The sequence below is a fragment of the Anolis carolinensis genome, chromosome 2 (genome assembly GCF_035594765.1).
Source record: "Anolis carolinensis isolate JA03-04 chromosome 2, rAnoCar3.1.pri, whole genome shotgun sequence".
Lineage (NCBI taxonomy): Eukaryota > Metazoa > Chordata > Lepidosauria > Squamata > Dactyloidae > Anolis > Anolis carolinensis.
The window spans coordinates 306,964,070-306,985,378 of NC_085842.1; the positions used below are offsets into that span (position 1 = coordinate 306,964,070).

At 38.1% G+C, this 21,309-nt stretch overlaps 1 protein-coding gene across 1 annotated transcript in view; it reads left to right on the top strand.

The window, feature by feature from the left end:
* Nucleotides 1–21,309, top strand: part of atp8b1 (ATPase phospholipid transporting 8B1) — a 102,572-nt gene that overhangs the window by 78,179 nt on the left and 3,084 nt on the right. The window contains exons 15-27 of the mRNA XM_008115126.3: nucleotides 223–379; nucleotides 642–830; nucleotides 2,078–2,190; nucleotides 5,207–5,371; nucleotides 6,988–7,099; nucleotides 7,288–7,363; nucleotides 11,152–11,284; nucleotides 12,960–13,248; nucleotides 13,969–14,192; nucleotides 15,205–15,288; nucleotides 17,519–17,764; nucleotides 19,082–19,220; nucleotides 19,529–19,659. Coding sequence (XP_008113333.1) covers nucleotides 223–379; nucleotides 642–830; nucleotides 2,078–2,190; nucleotides 5,207–5,371; nucleotides 6,988–7,099; nucleotides 7,288–7,363; nucleotides 11,152–11,284; nucleotides 12,960–13,248; nucleotides 13,969–14,192; nucleotides 15,205–15,288; nucleotides 17,519–17,764; nucleotides 19,082–19,220; nucleotides 19,529–19,659 — 2,058 coding nt within the window. The remainder of the gene's footprint in view (nucleotides 1–222; nucleotides 380–641; nucleotides 831–2,077; nucleotides 2,191–5,206; nucleotides 5,372–6,987; nucleotides 7,100–7,287; nucleotides 7,364–11,151; nucleotides 11,285–12,959; nucleotides 13,249–13,968; nucleotides 14,193–15,204; nucleotides 15,289–17,518; nucleotides 17,765–19,081; nucleotides 19,221–19,528; nucleotides 19,660–21,309) is intronic.

The window sequence follows — 21,309 nt, forward strand, 5'->3', positions numbered from 1 at the left end:
AGTATACTGAGCAAGGCAAATACCAAATTTGGAGTTGTATGTCAGACCTAGGGCTATACCTGCTTTGTCAAAGTGAATGTTCTCCAGGTTATTAAATCAAAGCCAAAATTGTCCAATGGCCAATTTATTGGCTTGTGTGTATTGACTCATGCTTTTAACTAGTTGAATATTACCAACAAGAACAGCCTTAAGTTGACACTCTCACGTTCTCTCCATGTTTAGCAAGCTGATTTCAGCTGGAATATGTATGCTGATGGAAAGCTCACATTTCATGATCAGTATCTGATTGAGAAGATTAAGCAGGGAAAGGAACCTGAAATCCGGCAGTTCTTCTTCCTGCTTGCACTCTGTCACACAGTGATGGTGGACAATAGTGATGGTAAGTAGTTTGTTTCTTCTGATAGAATCCATGAGAAGTCCCCATCAAATACATATTGTGACAACCCAGGATACCCAAGATGCTTGTGCATTGCCCTGCAGTTTGCTGGCAATATGTGTTTTAAGCATTTGTTTTAGAAGTCCTTTTGCCTCCATTTCTGTTCAGAGCATCCTTCTATTCTCGGTACCACAATTCCCCCTCCTATAAACTCTGGTCTGTTTTTTATTATTATACTTTGCATTTTTGTTTTTTTCACATCCAGGTGAGCTCAACTATCAGGCTGCTTCACCTGATGAAGGTGCATTAGTAACTGCTGCCAGAAACTTTGGTTTTGTTTTTCTTTCACGGACACAAAATACTATTACAATAAGTGAAATGGGAACTGTAAAAACGTATGATGTTCTTGCCATTCTGGACTTCAACAGCGACAGAAAACGGATGTCAGTTATCAGTAAGTCAGGCAATTGTTTTTTGGTTATTTAAGTGTTTGTTTCAAAAACAAATAATAGGAGAGATACATCCACCATGTTTTTTTTTAAAAAAAATCAGCTTGGTCTTAAAGATACCTAAGGAGAGAAACAGTTTACATTGTTCCCGTAAAATAAGTACTAGCAGCTTCTAAATCTGTGAAACGGGGAATCGGCTATGTGTTTTAGCCAATGGGTTGAATGAACTGTCCATGTTGCTGATCTCTCTCCCCCAAATAATTTGAGCGTCTTGGATGGTCCCTTCAAAGTTTGGACTAATAACTGAAGCAGATTCACCATTCTGGTTGACATGTGAATCCGCAACCATTGCTGGTGAAAGCACATCAGTCAGTCGTGCAAGCAATATGTATTTATTTAATTTATATGCCACCTTTCTCCCAGAGTGGAGCTGATGTCCTCCCTACAAACTTATTCATGCTTTTTTGTAAAGCCTGTTGAGCACTCACACAGGACATATTTCTCCATTCTGGGAAACCTGCAGATCTAGTAATAAAAGTATTCATTTAGTCCAAAACATTTAGATTTTAATGTTTTATTATTGTTTAGTTGCTGTTTTCCAGGAGCATGTGTGTTTGTATGAAAGAAAGGGAATAGTGTATGTTTCTTTTTATTTATTTATTTATTTATTTATTTATTTATTTATTTATTTACGGTATTTATATTCCACCCTTCTCACCCCGAAGGGGACTCTGGGCAGATCACATTACACATATAAGGCAAACATTCAATGCCTTAACATACGTAGAACAAAGACAGAGACAAACGCAGGGTCTGAGCTGGCCTCGGACTCATGACCTCTTGGTCAGAGTAATTTGTTGCAGCTGGCTGCAGCTGGCTGCTCACCAGCCTGCGCCACAGCCCGGGTTTTATAATTTTCTCATTATGCCCTATGTCATTTAAATGGTTGATATAGAAGTACAATCAGTCCTCCACATTTACTGATGTTAGGGGCACAGAACCCCTGTGAAAGTGAAAAACCACTACTTTTCTAGTCATGTAAAAGTGGTCAAATCCCACTGGGCGCTGTCTAAAGAATCACAATGGAAGAGCTCGAGATTCCTAAAGATACCCTTTTAACCAAATCCATGAATAACTGCAAAAGCCAAACCTGCAAGTGTGAAGGGTCAACTGTAGTTCATAAAAATGAAAGTATACGTATTTATAATATTCATCTTTTTTTGAAATTCTTGATTGCATCTTATTTTTATAGCAAGAGAACCAAATGGAGCAATCAGGCTGTATTGTAAAGGGGCGGATACAGTGATTTATGAACGCCTACATCGGAATGATCCCCAAAAGCAGACTACAGAACGTGCACTGGATGTAAGTAGACTTTTGGGGCTGGGGATCTTATGCAGTGTTTGCCAGTATGGATGTGGTAGCTCTCAAGCAGCCATCTCCAGCCTGGTGCCCTCCAGATGTGCTGGATGAATCCCAAATCAGATTGTAGTTTTACTGGGAGATGATGGAAGTTGTGGTGCCATGTTTTAGTAGGGCTGGGATAGTCTGCTCTAGAGTTTGCTTTAGCACATTGTGTGCAACCTCCTTCTCCTGCTTGCCATTCTGTGATATATTATAATGTTTTATTTATTTATTTACAGCATGTATATTCCGCCCTTCTCACCCCGAAGGGGACTCAGGGCAGATCACATTACACATACAGGCAAACATTCAATGCCTTTTAACATAGAACAAAGACAAGACAAACATGGCTCCGAGCGGGCCTCGAACTCATGACCTCCTGGTCAGAGTGATTCATTGCAGTGATTAATTGCAGCTGCTCTACAGCCTGCGCCACAGCCCGAGCCAATGTTCCATTTGGGGTATAGAAATTACTTTGGGAACACATTTATTTACTTTTTCAAGTGGGGTATGTAATAAAAGAAAAAAAGTGTGGTGTACTGGTTTTCGTATTGTAATAGGATACTAGAAGACCATGGTTCAGATTCCTTCTCTTTTGTCCTTCTGTGTTGAATATTGTAATTCCTATTGACTAAATATCTCCAAGAAAATCCCAGAAGGCACAGAATAACAAAAATAAAATAAACCTCTTACTTTTGAATACATATGAAGCAGTTTACAACAAATAACATGCTAAAGTCCATGTTTGTAAGTTATTAGGGTATAACATCTCCAGGCTTTTTTTATTTATTTCGTGTCAAAAGCATTGCATAACAAATACATTTAAAAATGATGAAGAAAAAAAATAGAGATCACAAACAACTAAATAGTTTTAGACCAGAAATGGGCAACAGCAACTGCATTGTCCGTAGCTTTAAACAACTCCTCCTCCGTGCATGAGGCAGGACATTGTGGGCAAGCATACATATGCGGAGTTGTTTGTTCTCCAGGCTTAAAAACAATGTCTTTTGTGCATTAGAACACGGTTGGTTGCCTTTGGTCATAAAGTCTTAGAGATGGAAGGGGCTTTGTAGGCCAGATAGATCGACCTGCTTTATTGACTGGAGTAGACCAAGTAGATGGCTGTCCAACATTTGTCTGGGACTCTGTAGTGATGGAGTGTTTAACACCTTTGTATGTAATTGGTTCCATTTGTCAAACTGCTCTTGCTGCCAATGGAAATCTACCCGTGACTCTTATAAGGAGGTGAAATCCTTTTCTCTGAGGAAGCAGAGAAACAAGTCTTTGCCCTCTTCCATATGTCATTTCTTCACACATTTGTATTTCCCTTTAGTCTTCTCTTCTCTGAGATAAACATACTCATATTTGCACTTTAATATACTCTTCTGTGCCTTCAAGTTGTTTCTGATGTATGGAGGCCCTAAGGCAAACATATCACAAGGTTTTCTTGGCAAGAGTTGTTCATAAAAGGCTTGCCATTGCCTTCCTCCAAGGTCACCCAGTAAGTTTCATGGCTGAGCAAAGATTGAAACCCTCAAGTTGTAATCCAACTCTCAGATCACTACTGGCTCTATGGTCGTGTAAATACCTCAAAGGCACAGCTCCCATTTGATCTCCAAAGCTCCTTTGGAGGCTTTTAAGCAGAGGCTGGATGGGCATCTGTTGGAGGTGCTTTGAATGCGATTTTCCTGCTTCTTGGCAGTGGGTTGGACTGGATGGCCCACGAGGTCTCTTCCAACTCTATGATTCTATGATCTTGGAAGCTAAGCACGCTACCCCTGGTTAGTTCTTGGATTGGAGACCATCAGTGAATGCCAGGTGCTGCAGACCACATTTTATTCATTCATTTATTTTATTTTTTTATTTATTTTTTATTTTATTTTATTCATTTATTTTATTCATTCATTTATTTATTTATTACAATACTTGTATCCCGCCCTTCTCACTCAATAGGGGACTCAGAGTGGCTTACAATAAAACACATATATAAAAATAATACAGTTCATTCAATCCATTAAAATCAAATACATTAAACATTCATAAAAATATACATGTAGATATACAATTGGCACATTTCGAGTCTAATGGAAGAAATCAGCAAAACCACTTGCCATTAGAAATCCATGGGTTGCCATGAGTCGACAGATGACTTGAAGGCACATACACAGGAATTTTAATCGTTTTTTTATATCATACTGACAGATAAGAATGGAAAATGTAAAAGGTTTTTTCATTGCTCAATGAGGTTACAGGAAATTTCACTCAAGGCCAAAATATTTTATGATAGTTTACATTTTTTTTCCAGCAAAGTATTTTGCCATACCAAAACAATCTTTCTTGTCAAAGATTTGATAATCTGTCAATATGATTTACCTTCCTATCTTAGGATAGATCTGTGCTACAAAATAAGTTTTACTGTTCTTATTTGCCACAATAGGAAACATGGCAATTAAATTTCATGAAAATGTACAAGGTTCTCTGCAAATGGAATTCCTGACAAATTTTGGAACTTTTATTTCCCAGAATTTTTATTGGATTCCCAATTAAAACCAGAGTTGAACTGGTGAATGTCCAAAGACAGTGCATTTTTCATTTGAAACTGATAACTTCTGGTATTTCAGCTGCAGTGCTATGAATATTTTACTGAAAGGAGTTTCCATTGAGGAAAAGTATGCCTAGTAGGGCTTGCTTTTGAGTATATATATATATGTAGAATTGCATAACTGGAAAAAAATGTCTTGCTCCTGTCTTCTTATCATTGCAGTATTATTATTTCACAAGTCTGATTAAGGAGCTTTTGGGACAGTTGTGGGATTCCTTTGACTTGGCTTTCTCTTTTGCTTATTCTGAAATAGACCCAATGACCTTCATTCTCACATGGCAATTTATTCCTGTCAGTTTGATTTGTTTAGGAGATGCTTTTTCAAATGATATTTGAATACAGCCCTGAGATATTCTTTTCGCTTTCCTTGAATAGATCTTTGCAAGTGAAACCCTTAGAACATTATGTCTTTGCTACAAGGACATCAGCAACGAAGAGTATGAGGCATGGAATAAAAAATTCATGGCTGCTAGTGTTGCTTTGAGAAACCGTGACGAAGCTCTGGACAAGGTGTATGAAGAAATTGAACAAAATTTAATTGTAAGTGTAATGGGAAGCCAGGGGTGGGGGACTTCTAACATTAGAACTTGCAGCATTTCTAACACTGAGTTCCTGTCAAATGATCTTTTCCTAAAGATGCATGAACTTTCCTATGTCTCCTTTTTCATCACTCTTATAGTGACACTCTTCATAATGGTAGCTGTATTGTGTGTACACCAAGGAGAATAACTTCTTTTTCAACATTTCTTCAACTTGTAATGTACTGACTGGGATCACCAATTTTTGTGACTGCAGCATAGAATGAAAGAGGAGATGAGACTTCTTCCATCTTTTAACAAAGATGGTCACTTTGACTTTCTTAGGGCCAAGTAATTATTTCAATTAGTCGACAAAAGAAAATGAACTGAAGCCCAGGGTCAACTTGTTTAGGTTGGGAAGACTCAAGTTCAAACCCTGCTTAAGCCAAAATGTTGACTAGGCCATTGACTTTCTCTGTCAACTGTACTGATGAATAGTTGCTTACATTGATACCTTGACATGGATGAAAATCAAAGTGTCAAAGTATGCAAAAATACAGAAGTAATACCAACATGTTTTTATACTAGATTTAATTTAATTAATTCTAGATTATATGTTAACATTTGGTATATATGTGGGTTTAATTTGATATATGAGGGTAGTAAAGGTAAAGGTTTCCCCTGACGTTAAGTCCAGTCATGACCGACTGGGGGTTGGTGCTCATCTCCATTTCTAAGCCAAAGAGCCAGCGTTGTCCGTAGACACCTCTAAGGTCATGTGGCCAGCATGACTGCATGGAGCGCTGTTATCTTCCCGTCAGAGCAGTACCTATTGATCTACCCACATTTGCATGTTTTTGAACTGCTAGGTTGGCAGGAGCTGGGGCTAACAGCGGGTGCTCATTCCGCTCCCGGGATTTGAACCTGGGACCTTTTGGTCCGCAAGTTCAACAGCTCAGCGCTTTAAAACACTGTGCCACCAGGGGCCCTTATACGTGGGTATATTTTGCTATTTGTTGGTCTATGTTAGGTCTTGGATGGCCGATATTTTATTTGTATTTATTTTATCGGGCATTGAATGTTTGCCTTTTTGTCATTGGAATCTGCCCTGAGTCTTCTTGGGGAGATAGGACAGAATATAAATAAAGTTTATTATTATTTTATTGTATGACACAGCAAACAAGACAGACATGCTGGATTTCATATCACAAAATCACAAGTCGAACACTCCCCAAGTGTCTAGGACTATGTGATGCATTTTCAGATGATGAGCGCAGATCCCAGTAGGGTGGCCTTTTGCAGTTGGCAGATCATAATTTTGTCCATATCTATTGTTTCTAAATGCCGGCTGAGATCTTTTGGCATGGCACCCAGTGTGCCCATCACCACCGGGACCACCTGCACTGGTTTCTGCCAGAGTCTTTGAAGTTCAGTGTTGAGGTCCTGATAGCGGCTGAGTTGTTGTTATTATTATTATTATTATTAATTACCATCTATTACCTCTATGTTGAGTGGTTGTCTCTGTGAGAGCTTCATGACAGCTCTAATAACCTTGGTAGGCTAGATGGAGAGTGCAAGCCAGTAAGTGAGTCAATCATGCAACTGCAGCTAACATTCCTGTTCTTTGAATATCTACAGCTCCTGGGTGCCACGGCAATTGAAGACAAGCTACAAGATGGAGTTCCAGAAACAATATCCAAGCTGTCAAAGGCAGATATAAAGATCTGGGTGTTGACTGGTGACAAAAAAGGTAGTGTGTATGAATAGCTGCTTCTTATTTACCTAAGGTGTATGTCTGTGTAGATTACTGTGAAAGGATTTTCTTCTTTTTTTACCTGATTGTTCTCTAAGTTTGGTGTATGCATTGTGTATGTATGTCAGAGAGACTGACAATTGAAGGAGGAAGCCAACTGACGGAACATTCTCCTCTGTTTGCAGAAACTGCAGAAAACATTGGGTTTTCATGTGAACTTTTGACAGATGAAACTACTATCTACTATGGAGAAAACATCAGGTAAAAAGACAACATGTTTCTGCATGCAAATAACTGCAATGCATGAAACGATATTAACATTGCTGCTTTTCCTATGGATCCTGTTGTTATTTTTTCTGCTGAAATATTTCCATTATACCTAGTATTGAAAATAATCCAGGGGAATCAGGTGGATTATCTTTTAGAATGGAGTGCATGTTAAAACTAATCTGCACTGTGTCCTAGATCAGGGTGTGGACCAGACACTCATGCAAATGTCATTGAGCTGCTGCTACTATGGGTCAGCTCCCATCAGCCTTACCAGGCTAAGATAAGTTGTGATGACAACTGCAGAGTAACCGTATATGATGGGCCACATGTTCTTAATACCTATCACAGAGACCCATATTTAAATCTACCCTTAGTACCTAGTGATTGAACGTGGGCAGCTGTTCTTTCTAAGCCTTATCACAGTGTTGCTGGGAAGACTGAATAGCATTGACATCATATACAGTACACCATTCTGAGCTTGTTGAAGGAAAAATGGGATGTAAACATACAGCCAGAGTGATGTAGTGGTTTGAGGGCTGGACTATAACTCGGGGGGGGGGGGGAGAGAGAGTTTGAATCACCACTCAACTATATGGGGAACCCAGTAGAAGACCTTGGGCAAGCCACACTCTCTCAGCTTCTTCTGAATGAATATTCCATTATAGGTTCGCCTTAGGGTTGCTATAAGTCAAAACACCAATTGAAGGCTCATAACAACATAGGACAGAGTGAAAAAGGGAGAGATATAGCATTTTCTATTATTAATAATAATAATAAATAATAAACTTTATTTATACCCCGCCACCATCTCCCCAACGGGGACTCGGGGCGGCTTACATGGGGCCATGCCCAGAACAATACAATATAACAAAATATAATAGAACAACAAATCATAGCACATTAAACAACACAATAAAAGAAAATATACACTACATTAAACAAGATCAAAGAACAATAAAACCAAGGGCGGGCCACATGGGTTCTGGTTCTAGGAGAAAGGGTTCTGGTTCTAGGAGAACCTTGGGTTCTGGTTCTAGGAGAAAGGCAGACAATAAATATAACTGCAGTGACGGTGCTGTTAGTTAATGCTTTGTTTAGGTTGATGGTACCTTTGGTTCTGTGCCTAACTCTCAGTATAGGACACAGGGCAGGTCACAGCACAGATTATAACAACACACACTTTAAAGCAATCATTATAATAAAAAGTTTTTTTAAAAAACAAATTGGGTTGTTGTATGTTTTCCGGGCTGTATGGCCATGTTCCAGAAGTATTCTCTCCTGACGTTTTGCCCACATCTATGGCAGGCATCCTCAGAGTTTGTGAGGTATGGAGAAACAGTTTCTCCATGGCCATACAGCCCAGAAAACATACAACAACCCTGTGATCCCGGCCATGAAAGTCTTCGACAACACATAAAAACAAATTACCCTATTAAAATGTTGTACTGGTATAAATGCATTTAAAATGGAGGAATAAAAGTAAAGGTTTTTTATTATGTCAGAAGCAACTTGAGAACATACTGCAAGTCGCTTCTGGTATGAGAGAATTGGCCGCCTACAGAGATGTTGCCCAGGGGATGCAGGGATGTGTTAGCTGAGAGGGTTCTGTCATGTCCCCATAAGCTAGAGCTGACAGACGGGGGCTCACCCCATCCTGCGGATTCGAACTGGCAATCTTCAGGTCAGCAACCCAACCTTTAGGTCAGCCGTTCAGCTGGCACAAGGGTTTAACCCATTGCGCCGCCATGACTCAGTAAAGGTACAACAACCCCAAAGCCTATCTAAATAAGAAGACAGTGTAGAAAGTTTAACAGCCTATAACAAGAGTCCCCAGTCTAAGGCCCGCAGGGTGTGGGGAAAAGACCACAAAGGTCTTTTCCCCACACCCTGTCATTACCATCACATGCAGGTGGTGAGGATGAGTGAGGGAGGGAAAGGGGCAGTGGGTGTGTGGCACTGACACACAATTAAAATCACACACACACCTCGGCAACAATCTGAGGAACTTTAAAAGTTTTGGGACCCCTGGCCTAGAAGTTCCCTTTCCACCTACCCATCAACTTCAAGTCACTCTGTCCCCTGCTACTTTTCAAATGAGAAACAATATACCTGCAGCTGGTGCAAAGGAAACACCTGGAATTTCTTGTTTGAAACAGGCATTCTTTCATGGTGAAGCCAAGGAGACTGCCCCATAAATACTAAGACACTTAGCAAATCCTGTAGCCAGTAGAAACATGTTAGAGGTTCTAGAAGAATGCAAACTCTCCTGAGTGCCACTATGACCAATTAAAAATGTGTGGTCAGACTTGTTGCTGTGTGCATTCAGTTGCAACTAGTCTTCTTGCTAAATCCTAATAGTTATTTTTTTAAAAAAAATTATGACTTATAATTATTGTTGCTGATGACTGGTTTCATAGATTGTTTGTAGAAGGTGTTGCTGAGATAAGCATAGGGGTGCAAATTTCATTTCCATGAGAAACAACAAATACTTTTACATTTTTGCTCTCTATTGTGAGAAAATCCTTAAAATCCACTCACCTGTCAAGTAATTTACACACACACACACACACACACACATTTGTGCAGAAAATTACAATATATCATTTTGCTGGGAATACTTGCTTTTTATAGAGGAAATGTGATCTTCTGCACATTCTATCCACTGTGGTTTGATTCCAGGACTCCCCGTTGAGACCAAAATCTGTGGTTGCTTAAGTCCCATTATACACAATGGTGTAGTAAAATGGTGCCCCTTATTTATAATGGCAAAATCGAGGTTTCCTTGTTTGAATTTTATATATATATTGATGGTTGAATCTATGGATGCAAAATCTATGGATACGGAGGATTGATTGCAGTGTGACAATTGTCTTGTCGTAGATTCCTCTTCAGGTTTTCCTGGCATTTGGGGAAATTATACAACTTATACTTCATCTGCATTTTCCAAGTATTATTTTCATCCCTATCTAGAGGTGAAGGGAGGTAATGCTCTTTACATTTCATTGCCAGCTGGCATTGGGACATCCCTTGTTTTATATGGGTTTTGTCTAGTGAATGCTACCAAGTGCCAAAAGATGGAGAGAAGCATGGAATGATTATGATGATTTTGTAGAAGGGCTGTAGCTTCTGTTTCAATTCTCACACTCAAAACCAAAATCAGATAAATCTCACAAACCCCAAAATGCTTGGTTTTAGAATTCTTTAATTCTACTTGTTTATGTCTTTACCCACCCACTGGAAATATGACATCAGATAATGAAATTGTATTTTTTTAAAAAAGACAACATTTTAATGGAAATAATAGATGATTAGTAATGAAGCAGCATATAATGAAATAAAAGCAGCCAAAGAAAGCAAGGAGACTTTATGGCAACCTAAGTCTTTCATCGAGGATCCCTATCTGGCTCAAAACATGATTGGTTGTACCAACAAGCATCCTTTCTTTGGTCCAGCTGTATAGTTTAGGACAGTGGTTCTCAACCTGTGGGTCCCCAGGTGTTTTAGCCTACAATTCCCAGAAATCCCAGCCAGTTTACCAGCTGTTAGGATTTTTGGGAGTTGAAGGACAAAACATCTGGGGACCTACAGGTTGAGAACCACTTGTTTAGGATGAGCAAAAGTCACTTTGTGGTTGCTGTTATTAAATGATTGAATCTCAGATAGCCTTGTTGATCCACTACAAATCAACAAAAAGATCTACCAGTAGATAGATTTTTGCTCTTCCCAATTTAACAGCTGCATTTTGTGTGATGGATCTTTGTTTGTCACCTTCTCCCCAGTGCTCTTCTGCAAACAAGGCTGGAAAACCAGAAGAACCGAACTGGATCTAATGCAAACTCATCTCATGGGGATAATGAAAACTTTTTTCCACCAGGTGGGAATCGGGCTCTCATTATCACAGGTTCATGGTTGGTAAGTACATCTTGCTACTTTAAAGTGATAGGGCTGTCCATCCGGAACATCTGCAATGATAGGCAGACTGAGGCAACTGCCTCAGATGTTCAGATGTGTTTATATATAGGGAGGGGGGTGACTGCAGCAATTCCCGTTACTGTTTTTATTGAACCCCTCAGCCATTTCTCTTCCTTGGCCCATGTTCATGCTTTCAGGGTTCAATAGATTTGTTCAATAGATCTGCATTCTCCCTTTTATTTAAAATACTGCTTAGAGCAGCTAACACAATGCTCCTTCTACTCCTGATGTTTATTTGCTTATATTTTGAGTTTTCCCAAACAAGGGCTCAAGGTACTTTTTTAAAAAAAGAAATCACAAGTTAGAAACGCACAAATAAATGAAAAATAACAGTTTCATTGGCAGAAAGTTCTAGAACATGGGTTCATTGTGGGTTAATCATCAGCTCACTGTTTGTGTATGTTTTTAATGGAACACGTCTTTGTACCTTTCATTGGGTCTCTCCTTCGGGGTCATGGTAGTAGAATAGTTTTTGTCTTATTTTGTTTAACCTGCTTATTTGCACACCACTCTGAAAATTAGCCATATGCTTAAGCTTATCAACAGGCTTACAGGATGAGATTCTCATTTTTAGACCAGTAACCATGCCTTTTCTATAGACTTTTTTAAATAGAGGTATTATATTCAGTACGGTTGTTAACCTGCAGGTCCCCACGTGCTTTGGCCTACAACTCCCAGAAATCCCAGCCAGGTTACCAGCCGTTAGGACAGTGATTCTCAACCTGGGGTCCCCAGATGTTTTTGGCCTTCAACTCCCAGAAATCCTAACAGCTGGTAAACTGGCTGGGATTTCTGGGAGTTGGAGGCCAAAACATCTGGGGACTCACAGGATGAGAACCACTGATGTAGTTGATGGTGAACGAAGTTGTCTAGTATTTAATTAGTTCTTAGAATTTAACAACATAGATAACTAAAAAAATTGAACAGAAATATCTTGTAGGAAATAATAATTGTTGTTACTAATCCATATATTCCAAGACCTTATATTCTCACTAGCTTAAATGCTGCTACCAAAAATCAGTGGGACCATCTTCCAAGTATACATGTATTGGGCTTTTTACTCTCTCTTTCCAAAATGATCAACTGGTATAAGATTTTTTTACACTTTGGAAGTTCTGTGTGAAAATATAATACAAAAAAATACCCAAAATGCTTTAAAAGCATTCAAGTTGGCATCAACTTTAATAATTACATCCAAAGGGGGAGGAAACGTGAAATCCTTCATCCTTTATGAAAGAGAAAAAAGTGAATATTGGTCTCCCTAAAATGTGCAGTATTATGTTGTAAGAGAATTCTGTTGGCAGTTTTACCAATATTTGCTCTTTTTATACAAGTGGGCCCTTACTATCCACGGGGATTTAGTTCCTGGACCTGCCATGGAGAAAGTCCCGTTATCTAAAACTACACAGTAAAATGTTGTCCCTTATAGAAAATAGCAAAATAAAGGTTTTCTTTTGAGATTTTATTGGTGGGGGAGATATTTTAAGCCATGGATGCAAAATCCATGGATACTGAGAGTAGACTTCATTCTGCTTTCCCAAGGATTTTCAAACGGGACTTCAAAGTACTGTTACTATACGTGTTCAGAGTGTAAAGAGAAGAACTTTTCTTACAGAATGAAATTCTTTTGGAGAAGAAAAAGAAGAAAAAGAAACTCCTGAAACTGAAGTTTCCAAGAACGATGGAAGAAAAGCAAAAGCAAATGGAGAGTAAAAGAAGAGCAGAGCTGAACAAGGAGCAGCAGCAGAGGAACTTTGTGGACTTGGCTTGTGAGTGCAACTCCGTGATCTGCTGCCGCGTGACTCCGAAGCAAAAGGCCATGGTGGTGGACCTCGTGAAGAGATACAAGAAAGCCATCACTTTGGCCATTGGAGATGGTGCTAATGATGTAAATATGATCAAAAGTAAGTTGTCTTAAATAAGTAAGTTGTCTTTTCTTCCTGTCTGTTTAGCATACTGATGGGAGTTTTTGACATTTTCTGATGTAAGGAACAATTTTTGTCCTTCCCACCCAGGACCTTTTTCTGTGACACAGCTTTATGATCCTGGGCAGAGATTTTTCTGAATCTTGTTTTGTTAAATGTCGGGGAAAATAGCTAAAATTGTCAGAAATTAGACATGGAACCATCTGATTGCAAAGCATATAAGACTGAGCAACAATTATCTAGAATTCCAAAATACTCCAGATTCCAAACCTGTGTTAGTGACAGCTTTGCTTTCTGATGATTCAGTGTTCACAAACTTTGCTTTATGCACAAAATCATTTTAAAATATTGTATAAAAGTACCTTCAGGTTATTTTTGAGGGGAAGTTTACACAGCTTGTGTATTTTTCTTTCTGGTGTTTCTAAACTTCATTTTAGGTTACACAATACATGGAAGTCTGAATTTTAATAGTGGACAAATAGGAAGACATGCATGAACTTTCCTTACTTATACTAAAAGTATCATTTAAGTTTCTTTATATACCGGGGGGAAATACAAAGGTGATATACCTACAAAAAAGTCTGAAGCTTATGGAACACAAAATCGTGGTTCCCATTGTGCAAATGTGATCATTTCTTACACAGAGTTGCCTGAAAGTATCTTGGTCTTTACGGTGTGTCTTTTTTGTCATTGTTCTAGCTGCCCATATTGGTGTTGGAATAAGTGGACAAGAAGGGATGCAAGCAGTCATGTCTAGTGATTATTCTTTCGGCCAGTTCAGATACCTCCAAAGGTTGTTGCTTGTTCATGGACGGTGGTCATATATAAGGATGTGCAAATTCCTTCGGTATTTCTTCTACAAAAACTTTGCGTTTACTTTAGTTCACTTCTGGTACTCCTTCTTCAATGGTTATTCAGCTCAGGTAAGAAGAAGAAAAACAAAGCTCATGAACTTAGTTCACATTGTAACAAGTACATCAGTTACGAAATACTACTTATGAGCAATTATTCTTTGACAGCAATACTCCAAAATTGTGTTGTGAAACTATTTTGAAACTATCATTAGATTGATTGGTTTACCAGTCTCTATCCCTGTTGTCTTTAAGAGAGGAAATGAAATTGAAATCATTCATGAAATTGCATTCATGTCATTTTCCTCAATTTATCTTCTGAATTGCTATTGTTATTGATATTTTGGCTCTAACATATTTTCCTAGTTTTGCTTTCTTTGCTATTATTGTTAACGCTCTTGTAAGTCAATTTTGACAAAATAAAGAAAAATATAAATGTTTTAAATACATAGTTACAGCTTTCCCCATTACCTCTGTAGCGCAGTTATGCCATATATCAGAAATAGTCAAAGTGTGGCCATGGGCTGTTTTCACCATTTTTGAGGTCTCCTGTGACTCCCAGAGGTGAAAGAAAGCAAGAAAGACAATTTTTAACTCAAGAAGTAAACCAGAAGAGATTTCTTCTCCTATCTTGTTGTTAGAAAAGGCTTCATCATAGACCCAAAGGACTCAAAAACATAAAGAAAATGTGCCATGTTCCCTGAAAGGCATTTGGGGACTTATTTTTTGAGAAATGCAGTGGGACAGCATAGCCCTCTTAGAGTCTCTGGGGGCTGATGTACCCCTCTAGCCTTCCCCAGTTGCCTATTCCTGGTATAGATAAAGGGCAAAAACCATCCTAGGACCAGGCAACAAATGGCCACATTTGAATAAGAGAAAGTTAGGTGCATAAGAAGAGCTTTATTTGCTATTCTAAGCAGTAATTCCTTCTGCTTGAGCAATGCTTATATTTATAATTTTATGCAAACAAGCGGCTTTAAACTTTTGTCTGATTCTCCAGTGCTTTGCTGTTCACATAATTGTTTGATAACTGTTATTTCACGCTTCAATGTAAAAGCTGAATGTTCCTCTTTGAAAATTACAGACTGCTTATGAAGATTGGTTTATCACACTCTACAATGTACTATATTCCAGCCTTCCAGTCCTACTCGTTGGGTTGCTTGACCAGGTATGTTCCAAAAAATTATACAAATCTTGTACGTATCAAGATTTTAAAAGAAGAAGAATTAATTGTAAGTCATTTACAAATGAAAGTTCCAACTATCTCAATGAGAGTTTTCCAACTGTTGAGGGTTAGAATAAAATTATGGCAGCCATTGAGTGACACAGAACAAGTCACTCTCTCTCAGCTTTAGAAGGATTATGTGACAACCTCTTCTGGATAAATCTACCAGAGAAAACCCTAACAGGATCACTGTTAGTTGGACTTGGCTTGAAAACTCGTGAGAACAAAGTGTAAGGTTAAAATACAATGTATAGTTCTTGCAGTTTTAGAAACCCAGTGGAAATTCTAGTCCTACATGTCAAGGGGTCAAACAGATGACCACAAGAGCAAGTCATCTTTGCTTTGTTGCATGATGGTTCATTACAAAACAGTGTAGGACTCTTTTTGTAACATCATTTACAGCAACAAAAAGTAACTCAATGCTTTTTAAAAACTTTGGTAATAAGATGTTTAAATAGCTATGATGTGGGTCTAGTTATTTGTTCGTTTTGTAACAAAATGCAACTCTTAATACATGCACATAGGAAATATATAGATATAGATTTAGATATATACATGTGTGTGTGTGTGTGTGTATGTGTATGTGTATGTGTGTGTGTGTATGTATGTATGTGTGTGTGTGTGTGTGTGTGTGTGTGTGTGTGTGTATATATATATATATATATATATATATATATATATATATATATATATATTCCTGAATGACATGGAAACATAGCTTTCAGTTTGCTTCATCACAGATCAGTTTGCTTTATCACATTGCAAAATTGTCCATTGGAGAAAAACCCATGAAAAACAAATGTCTTCCTTTTTCATTTGACATAATTGGGGATTTTATTAGTGTTGTTTTTAACCTTTCCAGTTTTACAATTCAAAAAAGATAATGGCTCACTAACATAGCACTAAATAAACAGGCAGAAAAACTAATGATTGCACAATAAAAACAATAGATGGTGTCATTATCCACCTTAAATCCCATTTTGGAAGAAAGCAAGAATATAAATGCAATAAATAAATAAAATTATGTACCTTTCTAATGTCTGTGTTGTTTAAAGTCTAAATTTCATCAAACAAATTATGTATTTTCATATTATCACTTCATGGTCTTTTGGCTAAGATCAAGTGTAGTGTAGTATTTTCCTATCACGAGTTCCCATTTTGCATTAGTTTCAGACAAAGCCATACACTCACTGTGTGGCAACTTCCACCTATAGACCAGTTGGCACTAGTATAGAAAGTACAGTAGAGTCTCACTTATCCAAGATAAACGGGCTGGCAGAACATTGTATAAGCTAAAATCTTGGATAATAAGGAGGGATTAAGAAAAAAGCCTATTAAACATAAAATTACATTATGATTTTACAAATTAAGCACCAAAACATTATGCTTTAAAGACATGGACAGAAAAACCAGTTCAATACACAATAATGTTATGCAGTAATTACTGTATTTACGAATTTAGCACCAAAACATTGCAACATTTACTATAAAAACAATGATTACTAAAAGGCAGACTGCCTTGGATAATACAGAACCTTGGATAAGTGAAGTTTGGATAAGTGAGACTCTACTGTACCTACATAGTCCTGGATGACTAGGCATGTTGTATTTGGACATATCTGAACACTACGTTATCCTCTTGCATGTGCCTTTGGACTGAGAGATAACTTGGCATGAACTAATGTTTAAAGGCCTCCAATTAAAAGCATAAAAATCTAATAAATACACCTATTAGTTGTCAGCAGACTGGAAATGAAGTCAAAAGTATGCAAAGTTTAGCCAAACACTTTCCCCCTGATAGCTAATGATCCCCTTTTTGCCATTTTCATTTCTATTGTATTTGTATGTTACCTACCATATGGAAACCACAACATTAATATACATGTTGTGGGTATCGTTAATTTTATTTTTGTATTTCTAAGCCATATTGCAGGCTCCATGCTCTATGGGCTAGTGTGATGAGTGCAATAATAGATCAGCCCCATGACACTCTTGCTTTGGATGCCCATGCATTGGCACAAGCTATAAATAGATAGTATTAAAGGTGGTTGAACCTTTTCAGTTTCCATTGCATAAGTAGGCAATCCATGGCTTGTACTAGATAATATTGTGGGATGTATAATGTTGCAGAACTAAAATGTATTATAATAATGTTATATTTCTTTGATTTAAGGATGTGAGTGACAAGCTGAGCATACGGTTTCCTAGCTTATACATATTGGGACAGAGAGACTTGCTTTTCAACTACAGAAAGTTCTTCATCAGCCTCTTCCACGGAGTTGTAACCTCCCTAATTATTTTCTTCATACCTTATGGCGCTTATCTACAAACTATGGGGGAAGATGGAGAAGCACCCTCTGATTACCAGTCATTTGCAGTTACAGCAGCTTCTTCTCTCATAATTGCAGTGAATTTTCAGGCAAGTACATGAATTTTTATGATTGTTGAGGTTTGCAAATCAAATATTTGAGATGACCAATTTGATCATCCAGATTCACTAGCGCTAGGTGGGATCCAACAGGGTCATTCTGCTAATAGAATTGCTTCTGCTAGTAGACTGAGAACAATTCCTTTCCTTTCCATGCCCCCTCAAAACCTACTTCTGACCAAGTTTTCAATAAGCATGAAAGGATACAAGTATCAAGCCAATGTATTCTAGTTATACATGGGATTTGTGCCATTGTGTAGCAGTAATGTATGACGAGACTCCACAGGAAGAAAAGTAGAAACTAGGAAAATATGTTCCAAGTCCTGTACTTCTAGAGAGGGGCTTTATCATGGTGCAATAAGATCAAGAGTCAGAAGAGTCAAGAGAGAGAGCAAAGCTTAGAAAGGTGGCTGTACTGACACTGCCTCTTCAGAATTACTCCAGCAAGTATTTGTACATTATCAATGTGCCAAAGGGCCTTTGGCTTTTGAGGTTATGGCTTTTGAGCAAGAGCAGCTCATACCTTTCTTGGAAACCAACATGAAAAGTCTAAAGCAGGAAAGATAAGAATCTGTTTGTGGACATCAATATGAAGAAAAGGAACAGAAACAGAAAGGACAGTAAAGTGCTTCATGTAGGAAAGCAGAAAAGAGGTTCCCTGGTCTGTTTTCCCAGTGGTCAGCCTGAAAAAAGGATTTGGATATAAGTATCCAAAGTTAGCAAAAAAATCTGGCCCAAACTTTTTTTTTTAGCTTTATCTGGAGAGAGTTGCATCCTTATCCTTTTGCCTTCTCCTCTCGAGTATGTGGATCCTTTCACATGACAGTTATAGTATGATTCCACTTTAACTGGCCATGACTGCATTCTGCAATTTGCAGTTTGGTGAGGCAAACTACCAGTTGTGTAGACAGCCAATGTGGTATGCGGTTTGAGCATTAGACTACGACTCTGGAAACCAGGGGTTGAATCCCCACTCAGTTATGAAGTGGGACCTTGGGCAAGCCCACTCCGCTGCCTTAGGGCAAGGTAAAGGCAATGGCAATGGCAATCCCCTCCCCCCAATAAATCGGGCCAAGAAAACTTGCTTTAGGGTTGTCATAACCTGAAGGCACACAAAGCTCTCTGGCTCAGAATTCTAAGTACTCCTTCCTAAACTAAAAATAGGATTCCATTGGGTGGGCTCATAATAATGAAAGTGGTTTTAATTGCTATGATAAAAGAGTTGAAATTTCAATCCCTTCCAGGGACTGAAACTGTTTTCCCCACTAGATCTCTAACTTTATTTCTGGTTATGTTTTTTATTCACAGATGGGTCTGGATACATCTTACTGGACATTTGTTAATGCTTTCTCAATATTTGGGAGTATAGCACTTTACTTTGGCATTACATTTGATCTACACAGTTCTGGGATACATGTCCTGTTCCCTTCTGCTTTTCAGTTTACAGGTCAGTAGAACTTATCTTAACAACAACCCTAGTTAAATTTAATAATTCTAAGCAAGATGACCACTGGACAAACTCAATAGATGCCCTACAATCATTTATATATGAAGGCTTTAGTACATTGGTCATTTGAAAATATGTTATAAAATTGTTTAGTAAAATTGCTTTGCATATTACTCTTCAAAACATATGCCCTCCCTAAAGATGCTAACTCAGTAATTCTATTTGCATTATAAGCATCTGAATGACACTATGCGTTTTGGTGAACTGTAAATCCATAACTACATACAATTTTCCTTTGTATTCTTCAGGTACTGCTCCAAACGCTCTCCGGCAGCCATATATCTGGTTGACAATAATATTGTCTGTTGCAATTTGCTTGCTTCCTGTGGTCGCACTTCGTTTCTTGACCATGACTATTTGGCCTACAGAAAGTGATAAGGTACGTCGACAGAAAGGTTCAGTAAACTACTCTTATTCTTCTGAAACAGAATAAATCAGCAGAAAACCAGACCAATTAGCTATGTTTGGAGGCCACAACTTCCTATGGTTTATTGTGATAGAAGTGAGCCTAGGTGAGCTTTGGGTTTGCACATTCCTTTCTCCAGCTCTAGTATGGACATAACAAGGAGTTCAATTGTGTTAGCTTCCATTTTAAAGTAATTGCTGATCATGCCATCCAGAGCTGTCATGCAGATTTACAAACATTGGCTTCATAAATCTTGATTGTTTCAATGGACAATAGTTCATATTGACCACAGTTTAGTGTTTGGCTGTCACACCAAACTGTGGTTCATGTGAAGTGGAAACAAGAGCTCCAGATTCCCTCACAGCTTTGTTAGAGAAAAAGGATTGCCTAAGTTGGCTCTCTTTGATCAACTGATTTATTATAAGACTAGCTGTGCCCGGCCACTCGTTGCTGTGGCTAGGACTTTATTTTTCTTTTCTTTTTGTTGTATGAACGTAGAGGTGTAGATGAGAGGTTGTGCTGTCAATTTTTGAGGTTGTGGGGCATTTAGTTTAGTTGTTTTGTCCGGTGCCGTGATTCCATTACCCTTTTATATATATAAATTGCAAACACAGAGTCTACAGTGTAAGGTTTTATAAGCTACTCACCCCATGAGTTGCTTATAGTTTGTTGCCTTTAAAGGCTCACACTGCAACAGCTTGACCTCTTTATCAACATGATATAGGACTTTGTATATTTGTTTGCTGATTCATGAAGAATTTTGGATTAAAGTCAGCTCCACACAGCAGGACTTCTTTTTCTATGAATAGAGGATAGGGATAGGGAAAGTTATGTCCTGAGGTGTTCAGAGAAGTGCCAGGTAGGAAGGTATGCAAAAACCGCTGAAGGCAAATGAACTAAACGTGGCTTTGTGCATGGCATCTATATAATAAAATTAATGGCAGATCAAGAGAGTTGTAATTTAAAAAATAAACTTTCCCAAGTTCTGGAAAGATGAGATAGCAGATTTTGATCCTCATTGTCAAGGATCCAGATAACAAAAGGCCTTATTGTGGGAAGCCCAAGGTGGGGATTGAGTCTGCTTGATGATACTGTGATGCTCCTGCATATTTTTGAAATTAAGAAGTGTTTCAGAAGCAATTTTTGATATATGATTTTGTTCTGTTGTTCAAAGAAAGCACGGGGTTTTTTTTGTTTGTTTTTTAAAAAACACCAATACCAAACATGGAGAGAAAGGTTGAAAAAACAAGAATTGAGGAAGGGGACAGTTCCTGAGTCCTACAACTTCATTTATTTGTTTAGTAAATCACTAAAGAGCTTTTATTTTAAGCTTTTTAAAAATACATTATTATTTTTTAAAATCATTAAATAAACAATTCTACTAAAAACATCAGTAAGTAAAGAGCAAAATGCCTTCCTAAAGTTTGGCAGGCTAAAGAAGGATGTGCTCCTTCTGGTTGTCTGGACTCCAGATCATATAGTGCTTTGAAAGTCATAACTAGCACTTTGAATTGTGTGTGCAAATTGGCTGGTAGTCACCAATGTCACTGCAATGTGAGTGTTATGAGTAAAACATGGTAATAAAGACACATCAGATTCACAATCTACAGTATATTTCAAGTA